General features: G+C 49.2%; 1 protein-coding gene across 5 annotated transcripts in view; it reads right to left on the bottom strand.

Moving 5' to 3' along the window:
* TNIK (TRAF2 and NCK interacting kinase) overlaps positions 1–13,684 on the bottom strand; it is a 137,967-nt gene that overhangs the window by 53,997 nt on the left and 70,286 nt on the right. For all 5 annotated transcript variants that reach the window (XM_032193067.1, XM_032193069.1, XM_032193070.1 and 2 more), the window contains exons 5-7: positions 7,982–8,092; positions 5,688–5,778; positions 4,187–4,317 (exon numbers count right to left, since the gene is read on the bottom strand). In XM_032193067.1, the coding sequence (XP_032048958.1) occupies positions 4,187–4,317; positions 5,688–5,778; positions 7,982–8,092 (333 nt within the window). The remainder of the gene's footprint in view (positions 1–4,186; positions 4,318–5,687; positions 5,779–7,981; positions 8,093–13,684) is intronic.

Raw genomic sequence — 13,684 nt, 5'->3', positions numbered from 1 at the left:
ACAGCTACACCTCTGGGGCCGGTAAGGAGCCCCGAAGGGTGGCAGGAGAGGAGGGAGAGGCAGCGTGTGCTCAGGCAAAGGGAAACGAGAACTTTCCTTCACGGCACTGCTGCAACTTGTTTTTTTTTTGGCAGAAGGTGGCTAATTCATTATTTTGGACACCATGTATAGGGCTGCCTAATGATTCATAACTCAGCACCCGATGCGTCGGGAACAGAACCCAGACTAATTTTGGTGCCTTCATCTGAAGCACAGTCCCTGACACATCTCCAGGCCTGGGGGTGGCGGAGGTGCCAGCTGGCACCGCACACTCGGCTAACGCAAAGCCAAGGAGCTTTCTCCTTCCTCTCTCCCCTCTCTGCCACGGACCACGAGCACGGGGCTGCTCTCCCAGCAGGTCTGGTAACGACGGCTTTGTCCCCGCTCCTCCTCCGGCCACAGGTCTCACCGAGCAGGTCTTCTCCCCAAAATGAGCCACGACTTCAGGCTTCTCCGGGATCCCAGTGTGAAAGCCGTAAGGCTGGAGCCACTGGCAGTGCCGTGCTGAGGGAGGGGGCTTTGCCACAGCAGAACAAGACAAGAAGGGCCAGGGGCGATGGCCAGGGCAGAAGCTGTGGTGCCACGGGGAAGCCCCATGCACGCAGCTGATGTGGCTAAGCTTAAAGAGGTCTCTGGCAGAGTGGCCAAACCACGCAGAAAAACGAGCACCCCCTGAGCAGGTCCATGTCAGGGGGCAGGACAGACCCTGCCCTCCCCTCTCCCTCCGCTGTCTCCAGTCCCCACACCCCGTTCTGCCTTCGTCCTGCTTTCTGCCATGTCCCTGCGCTCCCTCTTCAATCTCCTCTCCGTATCAGAGCCTTTCCAGGCGGCCTCAAGCCTCTAATCCTGCAAATTGGTTCACCCAAGACTGGCTGCTTTTCCCAGCACAAAGCACCGAGAGCTCAGCCAGAGCCAGGGCAGGCACCCCTGGGGACCACAAGCAGCTCCCCATATGCCCCCTCCCAGGGAACCATCCCGGATTTGCAGTTTCAAGGCATTTTTCCTCCTTTTTGACTCAAGTCTTCCCTTAACAAATGCTGTCCCAGTAGTTCTTGCTACACATCTTCCTACCTGCCTAAAAATCCTCTCTCCAATCTCATTTGCAGCACTTCCACAGGACAGTCACATCCATTCTTTGTCTCTGCCCAGCTGGGATTTGTGCTGCATACTTAATCATCTCAGTCTTTCCACATGATTCAGTACGCATGACCCCTTCCTTTTGGTTGCCGCTGAACTCCTTCCAAATTCCTCGTGTGTCTTTCCATATTGAGGTGCCCGGTATTATACGCAGGATGCCAAGTGATCTTAAAACTGGAGCAGCGCAGAAAGGGATTATCACCTCCCTAAGTCTCCGAGAGAAAGCAGAAAACTCAGTGGGAAGCACGCATTTTGTGCTGATCTGGAATTCAATTTTTTTTTTTTCTTTTTGAGCCTGCAAAGCTTTTCAGTCCACCCAGCAACAAGCCGCAGCGCTAATATATTTGTATTGTCTTGACTTGGGAAGGGAAGCAAGCTCTTTTTTTTTTTCCCTTTTTCCTTTTGATTCTGAGCTTATTGACAAGTTATCTCTAAAGAAAAAAGGAAGACTGTCTGGGGCAAAAGCCAACAAATAACTTCAGCAGCGTGGGGTTGCTATCTTCTTTTTTAAAGTGGTTTATTTTTGTGAGGAGGTATTTACTGCATCCTTCCATAGATTACACAGGCATCTCTTTCTGGCGGAGAAAGCACTGAGATCAGAGGCTTTTTGTCCAGCAGATTAAGCCTGTGAGGATTCCTTTTTTCACCCAATAAGTCTCATCTTTTGTATTCGCTATTTTAAGCCAGTTGGCTAAATCTGAGCATCTGATTTGCATGCCTTTAAAAAATTGCCATTTACATTTTTTTCCCCCCACTTCAAAGCCAGAGCGTCAGGTGCAGGGACACGAGCTGGGGCACAGACTCATGTCCAGCAGCTCCCACATCCCCGCGAGCTCCGAGCACACCCCGCAGTAAGCGTGTCGGCAGCAATCAGCCTTCTGTTTCATGGCCCCAGTCAAGGAAAAACCGTAAATGCCAGCCCACTACGAGCGTTAGATCCTCAGGGACAACAGAGGCACTCTGCTCCCAACCTTGTGCCATCAGCCATCGGCATATTCAGTGTCCCCGTTGCTCTGGAAAGAGGAGAAACCTCAGGGATCTGTGAGGGTAGAAAGTTGCCTATGAAGTTATCACCCTTCCTTGTAAAAAAAATGGGATCACAAACCCACATCCCTCCAAATGATGGGACTTGCAGCTCTCTTTTCCACGACTGGAGCATGGGCTTCAGCCCTGCTACAGAGCACAGCAATCAGGGGAGCTGAGGAAATGCCTGTTTTAATTGGTTAATCAAAGAAAATTAAATAATTGCGGATTAAACTATTTCTACGTGTCCTTATCATTAACAATTTATGTAACCCTGAGTTTGAACTGGCACTGGAGAGCTGCTCTCAGGAAAATCATCAGTTCCAAAGTTGACTGATACACTGAAATGGCTGCAATGCTCCTACGAAAAGAGGCTGAGAGAGCTGGGATTGTTCGGTACAAAGAGAAAAGGATCTGGGGACACCTTACAGCAGCCTGCCAGTGCCTAAAGGGGCCTTGCAGGGAAGCTGGGGAGGGACTCTTGGTCAGGGAGTGAAGTGACAGCACGGGGGTAACAGCTTTAAATAAACTAGGGTAGGTTTAGATGAGACATTAGGAAGAAATTCTGTGTTATGAGGGAGGTGTGGCCCTGGAACAGGTTTCCCAAAGAAGCTGGGGCTGCCCCATCCCTGGCAGTGCCCGAGGCCAGGCTGGATGGGGTTTGGGCAGCCTGGGCTGCTGGGAGGGGGCCCTGCATGGCAGGAGGTTGGGACTGGAGGAGCTTTGAGGTCCCTTTCTGACCCAAACCAGTCTGATTCTATGAAATACCAAAGCATCTTTTGGTTACTTTAAAATTCTCTGGGAGGCCAGTAATTGCCCTCCAAATTGTACGGCCATGGGGGGCTGCTGTGCTATTACACTGCAACGCCCTGCTGTTAAAAAGCAGCTACCTAGCCCCATAACAAAAGGTCACAAAGACCTTTTTAAACATTACTTTGTAAAGCGACCTCTCAGCATGTGCACAAACAGTGGTACAGCCAGCTGCATGTATCTTTCAGCTTCTCCTCCAAAAGCCCAGGTTTTAGTGTTTTTCTCTACTCTCTGGGCCTGCTCAGTGAACCTTAGGGTGTTTGCAGTTAGAAAACCGAGTTCTGGACACTTCAAAAAAAGCAGGACAAAAATTAAGGGACGTGCCTACAGATGTGTGTCCAGAAACCTGCACTAAGGCAGAACTAGGATAAAACAGAGTAAGATTTTCTTGCTTTAAACACCAGCCTTCACTGGGGTTTGAATGGGCAGGTGGGAATCATCTCCCTCCCGCTGACCTGCTATGTGGCACATCGCTCTCTGCCATGTTAGAGTTCAGCAGCAATGTTGTGCTGCCACCGATCCAAAAATAAACTTTAAACAGGCAACAGAGACATGTGAAAAGTAGGTCAGACCCCCGAGTGTCTGATTGTGTGGCATCCTTCAGATCTCCCCGTGAATACCTGCCTGCAGGCCAAAAGATGTGATTTTGCCCTTTCTAAACCTGACCTGACTTCTCTGCAGAATAAATTGAGCAAATACAGCATGTTTGATGGTAGTATTTAAACATTCAGCACTGAAAAGCAGAAGAGCAGGTAGGAAGCCTCAGTCTGACACCTTTCTCAGCATGGGGAACTACTTCCTCGCAGAAAATTTTGAGACGTGAGCAGCACAACAAAGATTCGCGTTGGACCTGAAGTCACTTCTCAAAATCTAACAGCCAGAAAGCAGGAGGAGCCTATGCTGCCCGTCAATGTACTTTGCAAAGCTGCGAGAATATACCGAATTCCTGACTGCTCGAGTTTATGGTACTAGGGCATAAAATCTGAGATCATACCAAGGTGTTTATGATCACAAACTCTAATCTCAAGCGCTGCTAAGTCAGCCAGCACACAGAGAAAACTCTGAGTCTCTCAGAGGCTTTAATCCCTTCAGTACCTTATTAGTGAACGTGCTGGACTTTGCACAGACTACATCTGCAGTGATGTACAAAGGAGTACGAAGATGCTTGTTTCGGTACCTTGAAGTCGTAAGTGGCATCAGGGTTTTCATCACAAGCAATGACCTCCGGGGCCATCCAGTAAGGCGTTCCGATGAAGGTGTTCCTCCTGCCCACCGTTCTGTCCAGCTGGGCGCTGACACCAAAATCCACTGTGGATCAGAAAGACAACGGGGCACCATGAGGTCAGAGACAAACCCGAGCAACGTTCTTCTGGTGAATGTAAAACATTAAAGTACGTTAGCGCACAGTCAGGAGAGAAAAATATGGCTGGAGACATCCCTGTTTCATCTCTGCTGAGGTCAACAGATCAACAGAGGTCATCCAAGGATGAATCTGATCATCTGATTTCCAGGTTTCGTAAGAAACCCGATGTCTTTTCCTCCTTGCCAGGAGGCAATGAAAAGAAATCACAGCTCCTCATACTAATGAGGAACAGGGTTAGAAACATGAATAAGCAGGAGCCTTTGTTCTATGCTTTTTCATTTGAATTAAAGCCTGCCAAATGTTTGTAGAAGCCTCATTTTTCTACCTAAATTCTTGCTGCAAACGGCAGAAATGCAAAAGGCTTAAGGAACTGAGGGCTAAGGACAAAGGCCCATAGGGAAATGTCAAGCATAGAGCTGCAAAATGAAGCAAAAACTGATGAAATCAAATCAATGAGAGAATGCTCTATGGTCCACTAAGTTCACTTTGCACAACATAATGGTTGGAGATTTGCCCTGGAGAATTTCCCCTTGGAGGGGAATCTTCACCAGCATAAAGCCAAACGAGCTGGTGGTGCCATCTGTTAAGCTGGGTTTTTATTCTGCTGTGAAGAGGGAGGAGAGACATGGTAAAACAAGGTTTCCACCTCACTTTCCCAGTGTAAGGGATCTTTCATCACTAGCATAAATTAAAGCGCACAAAGACAGCTTTAATAACATGGGTGCTGGACAACTGAGGGTATCAGCACATCATCTGTGCTGATCTGCTGTCATCCGTACGAGCTCCATGCGGATGACGGGTCGTCTCAAGGGTGACTAACACTGCATACCAAATTGAGAGTAGTTCTTGCAAATGAAGCTCTCTCCCACAGGTTGCCTTGGAAAACAAATCTGGATTATGTCACACTAAATTGATTTGATTACGGTCCTGGAGGACACTTCCACAAAGCAGTGGGGAAACGGGCTTTGAGAACATCCAGGGATGCACACAGGCAAATTTTCAACCTGGGGCATGACAAAATGGTCACGATTGCTCAACCCCTATCTGATGGCTGAGTTGCTCAAGCCACCTCTGTAACAGAAACGCCACTGAAAAAAGATCTGTGCATGCAGAACTTGGTCATCAATCACTGTCAGTTTATTGCATGGCACTTGATCAACGCCCAAGGTCATGTTATTGAGGCTGGCACAAGAAAAAACACACAGTAGCTCTTAGGATCTATCCCATTTCTCCAAGTCATTTACTGGCTTTACCAATTTTTTCTTCTCTCCAGCAAGCCTACTTGCAATTTCCAAGAGCTCTAACCCACTCTTACCTAGTTTAACTTCTGCATTTTCTGTCAGCAATACATTCTGTCCCTTAATGTCTCGATGAATTACTTTGTGCTGGTGTAGATGACTCAAGCCCTAGAGAATTCAGAAAAAGGTTAGAGGAATCCAAGTTCAAAGCATGTCATTTTCTGACGTTCCTCCTCAACCAATTATGGCCCAGAAATGAAAGATTCCCAGCTGGAGTTAAGCACCTGAGAACACTTGTTTAGCATGTGCTGAAAATCCTGCCCTGTGTTACACGCTGGGAGGACATCCCCAGCAAGTGCAGTGCCCACGGGCTGCCTCTGTGTGCTGCAGTGGGTGCTCTCTGTCGCAGGGGACAGGGACTGTCAGCTCTACAGGGATTAAAACCAACCTTTCAGTTTCTGCAGGAACCAATATTAACCCAAATTCCTCCGTATTTCTAGACATAATTTTCCCCATGTGCTTTCTTGCCTTAGGGAGCCATTTGTGTAGCAGAAATCACATAATGTTTTTGCCTCCTTTCTGTATTTCCATCATCCAGAAACCCAAAAACCAATTCTCTCTGTTATATCGGTCCAATAAATGGGGCTCCGATATAGAGGAAAGCCTGCATCAAAAAAGCTACCATGCAAATACCAATATTATAACTTGCACATATCCCTAACAGAGATATAGCTCAAATTAAAAGCCCGTCTCAAAGGCTAAAGGTAAACGAGCTTTTCTGTTGTGCTTTTTTATTAGCTCATTAATTTCTTTTTGCAACCTACTTTTTTATTTCATTCATTTATTATTTCAGTTCCAAAGTAACATCCACCTATATTGCCAGCTTAATAAAATATGGATTTCTTTAAAAACTAATTTTGCATTAGGTTTACGTTTCACATTAAACATTCATATTTGAGGAAGAAAATAATTCCTGCTATCACTGCTGGTAGTTATTAGTCATTTTTTGCTCGTTACCTTGGGACAACACTGTGGAACAGATTAGATCTGTAGAGGAGCCCTGCTGCACTCAATTTTTAGCCACATTATGCCCAGTTAGAGGCTCCTTCATGCACTGGAGGCAAAGCAAAAATTTCACTGGATTTCCACAAATCCTTCCCCAGGGCAGGGCCAAGTCTCACGACAAGCCCCCAACTTCTGAAACAAGAACGAGCCACGCGAATTGCAGCAAAGGTGGGAATCTTTTACGCCCTGCAACACTATTTTTATGACCTGAAAGCCTCTGCAGACCTCCCAGCCTGCAGGTCACCAACCACTGACTCGACGCGTGGCCACAGCGGAGCGGAGCTTGCACTTTGCAGGGTCTAAAAGTGAGCGGTGACACTTGATGGTGGCCCTGGGACATGACTCAGTGGTTAGGTTGTGACTCACTACCAGCGGCTATTTTAAGAAGTAGGCCCACAGAGCTCATACATTTAAAATAAGCCCGTGCAACTGTGGTTTCCTGACACTGGCAGAAATGTCCGTGCAGCAACTGATCAGCTACAGCGCCAGCTCCTTCTGCGCATCAGACTGGTGGTGTCGGCGCTGATGGTGGCATCCAGGGTCAAGAGAAACGCTGTGTCACCCCTGGGCAGCAGCAGGAGCCTCGGAAACCGTGTCAGAGACAGCCTGACGAGCTGTCAGAGCAGTCATTTCATCTCATTTTCTTTGAATGGCTCTTCCACCGTTTTCTTCACGTGTCTGATATTTCTGTCTTCTCCTGAACAAAATCTCACTTTGTGGAGCTCTAGATTTTAATGTCAGGGCAGCCACTACAATCACATAATCTGACCTCATTTGCAGAAAATGAAAGCAAGCCTTTGCTGGAGGTGCCACCTCCCAGTATGTGAAACTTCAGCGTGGCCCATTTTAAGACATTCCAATCAAACATTTATCTTGCAGGTATAAAAGCTGCAGCATCCTCATTAAAGCCGGAGACACGTGGATTTAATAAAGCACGTGGTGCTTTTTAATCATGCAGACTCTTTCCACAGATTTTATTAGTCCTCACCTTTCCGTTAATTGAAAATATAATTCTATTGTAAATAAATCTTTGCCCTATTAATATTAAAGGAAATTATATTTTTGTTGAAGGAGAAAAGAGGGTTAAAAGTCAGGGAGCTAAGAGAGCTAAAGGGCATTAACTAGCGCTTATTCATTATGCATCATACAAGCACATGAATCATTCATGCCTACCGGCACCGAAGCAGCTCCAGTCCATGGCAGCGCGGCAGCCACGGAGCCTCAGGAGCCAAGGGCTTCACGTGTCCCCTGAGAACCAAGTGCAACACTCCACCAGCATGGCATTTAGCTCCCTGCGGACACATACCCGTAAAATCTCTCTGCAGATGTAGGCAATCCACTCCTCCTTCAAAGTGTTCCCCTTCGTGTTCTTGATGAGGTCGGTGACGGAGCCCGCACCGCAGAACTCCATCACCAGCTGCCAAAAGAAGCAGAAGGGCAATTAGCACAATTAGCCTGAGAGCATCCTCTGGGCTCCTGACCCGAGGGTAAAACCCTGCCATCGCAGCTGCGGGGCCGTGGCAGTGCTACGCAGAGCCACCACCACGTAACCCCGACCCTATCAACCTTTAGTCCACGTGGCTTCGGTTAAGAGAGGGAACAAGAAAAGGCTGGAAGGCTGGAAAGGCACGGTGCTCTCCACGAGGATGGGAACAAGACGCAGCAGTCACTTCAATGCTGAAAAGCAGCAGAGGCAATCGGAAGCCTGGAAATCCCAGCTCCTGCTCTTGCACGCCCTACTTTATGCTTACGATCTATCACCAGTCTCTCGTATAAACAGCAAGACGAGCAAGACTCTGCCTCTTGCATTTAAACTTTTCAACCCTGAAAATGTGAAAGCAACGTGACATGTTTGAAAGCTTCCCACAACCTTAAGAACCAGATGTGTTTTTCAACTTTTTCTAGCAGCAGATCCCTGCCTTTGACCACCTTTTCAAGCAGACACCTTTCTGCAGGCAAAGCTGGCTGTGCGGGCTCCCCGGGGACCGCCGGAGTCCTCCTGCGCGGGCTGCTTCAGATCAGGCTGGGCACCACCACCTGTACCACTGACAAAACTTCCTAATATCAAATACAGGAATACAAGAATCTAACCCGGGCCCAAACCTAATCTTGTCATTGAGCAACTGGGAAATAAAACACACAAAAATAGCCCCGGATGCGAGTCTGCCTCCCAGGGCCATCCCAGCGTGTGCAGGAGACATCACGGTGCTGGGAACATGAGCCCAGCCCGGATATACAGCCAACCTCCTCCAAGACCTGACCGTGTGCCTCTCTCAAAGTGAAACCATGCTTTCCAATCAGATCAGCTTGTCTGCTAAAAGGTGTTTGCTCTCCTTACAAGCCATGCCTCGCCAGGATCCTCCTTGGGCATGTGTCAGGCTCCGCACCACATGGCAGTGAGCGTTTTCCCAGCAAGTGACATCGCGTCATTAAACGCATGGGCCAAGAGAAAGACACAACAAAAGGTTTACTCCCAACCAAACTGCTCAAACAAGGCGATTAAAAAACTGTCATAAATAAACAAGGACAAAATCCAGGCAGCGCTGCTATAAACCTCCTGAATCAACAAAACGCTTGAGCAGAAAATACCCTCGCTGGCTGAGAGGCTGCTTCGAGCACGCTCCTATCTTTAGTTTCGATATTAAATTTCTCTTCTCTTCCTAAAACGAGAGCTGAAAAACTCCTTGCATGTCCCTGTGATGTCAGGAAACTGGCTTCAAGAAGCAGAGGCGTGACTGGCCAGGCTCTGCCCCGTGCACAGGCAAGGCTGCAGCGCCTGCAGCCATCCCACCCAGCCGCGTGAGAGCAGCAGTCAGGCTGGATCACCCGACTTGGCTCCAGCCCTGGCTTACTAATTACTCCCTGATTGGGGATTAATGGAACAACTCGTTTCAAAGTCGCTTTTCCTGTCTTTTCTCCTTTTGGCTGACTGACACCCGGGGAATATCAGGACCTGCACGTGTTTCTGATTACGCGAGCACTCGGGATACCGAGCAGCAAATCCTGAAAGGAAATCCCTGGATGGCTGCCCCAGCCAAAAACTCCTTCCAACCCAACAGGCTGACCTCTCCCTGCAGCACTCGATGGTCCCTCACCATGGGAATTCAGCCACAGGTTCTCAGCACTGAGGGCTTGCAGCAAGAGGCCTTGCTGGCTGGAAAGGACGGGGGCGGTTGGGTAATAATTTTGTTAAAAATCACTGCACCTCTGTCTTCTCCCTCTGCAGCCAGACGGGCTCGCTCACACCGCCCCTGCTTGTCTGCACTCCTCAGAGCTAGGGACGAGGAAGGGCACGGCACGCTGTGTATTGCAATCACAACACTTAAGGGAAGATGGAACAAACACCATTAAAGTAGCCCTTGCATCCATTAATCTGCCAGATTGGCTTTCTGGAGCTGGCAACTCACTCGCTCCTCCGTCCTCTCCCTCATTTCCACAGAGGTGAGATGAATTTGGCACCAGGAGGTGAATAATGCAGCTGCCTGCTGATGTATCCGAAATCTGCAATCGTGAAATCTCAGAGAGATTAAAATAAGAGACAAAGGGAAAAAGGATCCCAGGGGGAGGGTTTCCAGCTCAGCTTGTTAAGAGCTGCACACTCCCACAACGCCCCTAGGAAAGCACCCAGCAGCAGCAGGCAGTGCCAGCACCTCCTGGGCCAGCTGGGCAGGGAGTTGCTCCCAGCAAGGCACTTCAGCAAGCTCTGCTCCAGGAGATATTGCTGCAGAAAGACAATGGGGCTGTCAGCGCATCCCCATCCGCAATGGCAAGCTGGCAGGCACCGGCCTGAACAATCACCATGTCCAGAAGTTTTGTAGGATTGAGAGGGAAGCTGCAAGGGATCCCCTGGCACTGCTGGGTCACTGCTGGGCACCCACGAGCTGCACTCAGGGATCCCTGTGGGTGCCTGGCAGCTCAGGACAGCCTGTGATCTTCTGATCCTTGAATTTCTGCTGATCCTCAGAAGGACGGGTGCTACTGAAGACCCAGTTATGGTTCACACCACACAGCCTCCAAAGACAGAAAATTCAGAAGATAGAAAGGAGTCACACCACTGGGCAAGGCGAGACTTTGCCCACAAGAACAGTAACTGCGCACTAGAGCAGATACAGGAAGGAGCAATATGATGATCAGGCCATCTTCAGAATGACTTAACTATTTAAGCAACAAGGCAGATCATGGCACAGGATCACTACACAAACACCTCATGGGTATATTCAGGTAGGAAACCACCAAACAGCCTTCCAGGAGAACAGAAAAGGGAACAGAAGTTCCAGCTGACTTTAGGACTGAATAGTACACACGTAGGAAAGGCTTCAAATGCTGCTCCTACACAGGTGCTGTCTCACCAGCCCCATGTCTCCAGGTGAGAGCTGTGCCCAGCACACACTTGCGTCGTTAGCAATCTCCTTAAAGGATGCAGTCATGATGGGGTAAGACAATAAACTCGAAACGCAGATTGCATCTTTATTAACCATAATTAAAAATTATCATCAAGATGGGATAAAGGTAATATCATCTGCTGAAATTTAATCTGCAAGCCGCTTATTAAGGAAGTATTTTTGAACACAGTTCATTTAGCGTCTGCTTGGCTCTTCGCATCAGAGTGACAGCAAAATTCATAGGCGAGGCAAAACCAGAAGCAGCAGCTGTAAATCTCTGCGTCTGTTGGATCACTCAGGGAGCCTGCACAGCTCTGAACCCAGCCGCCACCAGCTCCCTGCTGGGATTGTCCACAAAGACCTCTGCTCCCGTTGCCACTGCGCGTCACCCCACAGGGCTCCAACACGAGCTTCTCCAGTACATACAATGAAAACAATCACACAAGTCCCCCAGGCTAAACGCTGCTGGAAACCCTTCCTCTGCTGGGTGCAGAAGCAGAAGTTGGGTGTGATGCAGCCTCATATGCCCCGGCCACAAAAACCTTCCCACCTCACCCCACAGTAGGCTCCTTTGTAAAAGGTTCTCCTTCCCCACACCTCGTGGCAATGACAGAGCCAACGCCGGAGCATTGAGATGCAGAAACCCTCACCTCGCAGCTCAGCAGAAAACCCGATGCCCGCTTCAGAAACAGAGACATCGACTGAATCTGTATTGAGCACGGGTTAAAATATTCCACAGGAAAAAGCACCCCTGTTACGCACGCTGAGCTGCACGCCCAGCACGGCCCCGCCACGCCGCGGTGCTCTCCCTGTGACAGCAGCAGCTCTCGCCCATCTCCGTCGCTGATAAGGTGCCTGGCTGCGAGGCCAGACAAGCAAATCCTGTCCCTCGGGGAGCCGGAGGGCAGCCACGCGTCCTGAGTCAGCTGAAAGCTTCGGGATGGCAGGGGAAGGAGCTGGGCTCGTGGTCTTGTGTTTGCAACATCTGCACGGACCCAGCACCCCGGTTTCTTTTCCTGAGGGAGCTGCCCCAGATCAAGCACTGCAGAGGATGCCGTGGGTGGCCGTCCCCCTGCCAGGACGCCCAGTGCCACCAGCAGCTACGCCGAAGCCTGCCTGGTAGCAGCTTTTTTTTCCCTTTTCGTGACAAATCCACCTGCCGGTGACAGCGAGGTTGCCATGGAAGCGACCCATCGGCAGCAGCACTGCTGGCCCTGGGGACCGCCGGTCTCTGCCCTGGGCTGTCACCAGCAGCAGCAGAGCCCGACACGGCTCTGAGATGAGCAGGGACAAGGTAACGAGCTCCTCGCCATCCCCTGGGCCATTTCTCCCATTTCTGCAGCCCACCCTCCCCTTGCACTGCCAAGCAACACCTTATCCACGATGGGAACGAGATCTTGGGTTTGTTTTTAATGTTCCATAAAGGCTGTCCCTATGACCTTCACTTCCTTTTTTCTTTCTTTCTTTCTTTTTTTTTATTTTTTAAACAACAGTATCAGATTTTCAGGTCTGCGATACACATCTCTATTGTTGTCTGGCACAATACGCCCCGCGCGGCTCTCTAATTTCAGGAAAACTCACTCAATTTCTGAGCTCGTCTTTCAGGGCGAGTGGCTGCTCCACTCAGGAGCAGCATCACCAAGAGCCCTGCTCATCACCAAGGCACGCGGCAGAAGCGCTGACAATACTTCATGTCAGGAGCCCGCTGCGTTTCGGCGAGATCTTAATCTCCGCTGAAAGAGAGCTCTGTTTTTTATTTCCGTATCAGCCTCCCGAATGTCGATAAAAAGAATTACTTGGGCATTATCAGAAACCGCTTTATTTCAACAAAGGGCCAATGAAAAATAAACAAGCCTTTATCTGCTCCGCAAGACTGATAGAGTTCGCACGAGTCCTAATTCAATCAGATGCTGAACCAACAGCTATTTAACACAGCGACACCAGCGCTCCTCTGCTCCGCAGCCAGGGAGCTGCCTCCTGAACGCCTCCGCCAGCCCAGCAGCAGGCACGGGCTGAGCTCTCGCATGCCAGCACTCCTCAGAGCAAGGGGAGCAGCTCCTGCAATGGTTTCTTTGTTCGCCCCCGAAGAAAGGCTGCAGGATTTGAGCTGACAGGTAGCTGCTCGGAGAGGAAGTCCCGATTCCCTCATCTGGGCAAATCAGTTTAAAAAGATGATTTTTATTAACATTTGCATATGCCAAGAGCTCTCGGAACTGGGGCTGAATTAAAAAAAAAAAACATTTCCCTGTTCAGGCTGTGTTTTAACCCCAGACCCAGGCAGCAGGAAGGCGCTGCACCCCTGCACACAGCACACAGGGGCTGGGCACAGCCCGGGCAGTGCCTGGCTGTCTGTTCGGGTTTTGGCACACACTCGGTGCTTTTTTTTTTCCTCCAGGCACTCCAGCAGCACAAGGGGAAATGCTGTGGGTTGGTTTTCTTTTTTTTTTTTTTTCCCTTCTTTTCTTTCCTTTTTTTTTTTTTTTTTTTTTTGACACCGATTATAAAACAGCTAAAGCCAAATGGAATTTCACGGGCTGAAAAGGCATTTCTCAGCTTGACAGCTTTCTCTTCGCTGAATTCCAGGCCCACTGCAAAGAACAGGGTTTTTTTTTCAAGAGTTCCCACAA

The sequence above is a fragment of the Aythya fuligula genome, chromosome 9 (genome assembly GCF_009819795.1).
Source record: "Aythya fuligula isolate bAytFul2 chromosome 9, bAytFul2.pri, whole genome shotgun sequence".
Taxonomy (NCBI): domain Eukaryota; kingdom Metazoa; phylum Chordata; class Aves; order Anseriformes; family Anatidae; genus Aythya; species Aythya fuligula.
This window is presented reverse-complemented; position numbering and strand designations above follow the sequence as displayed.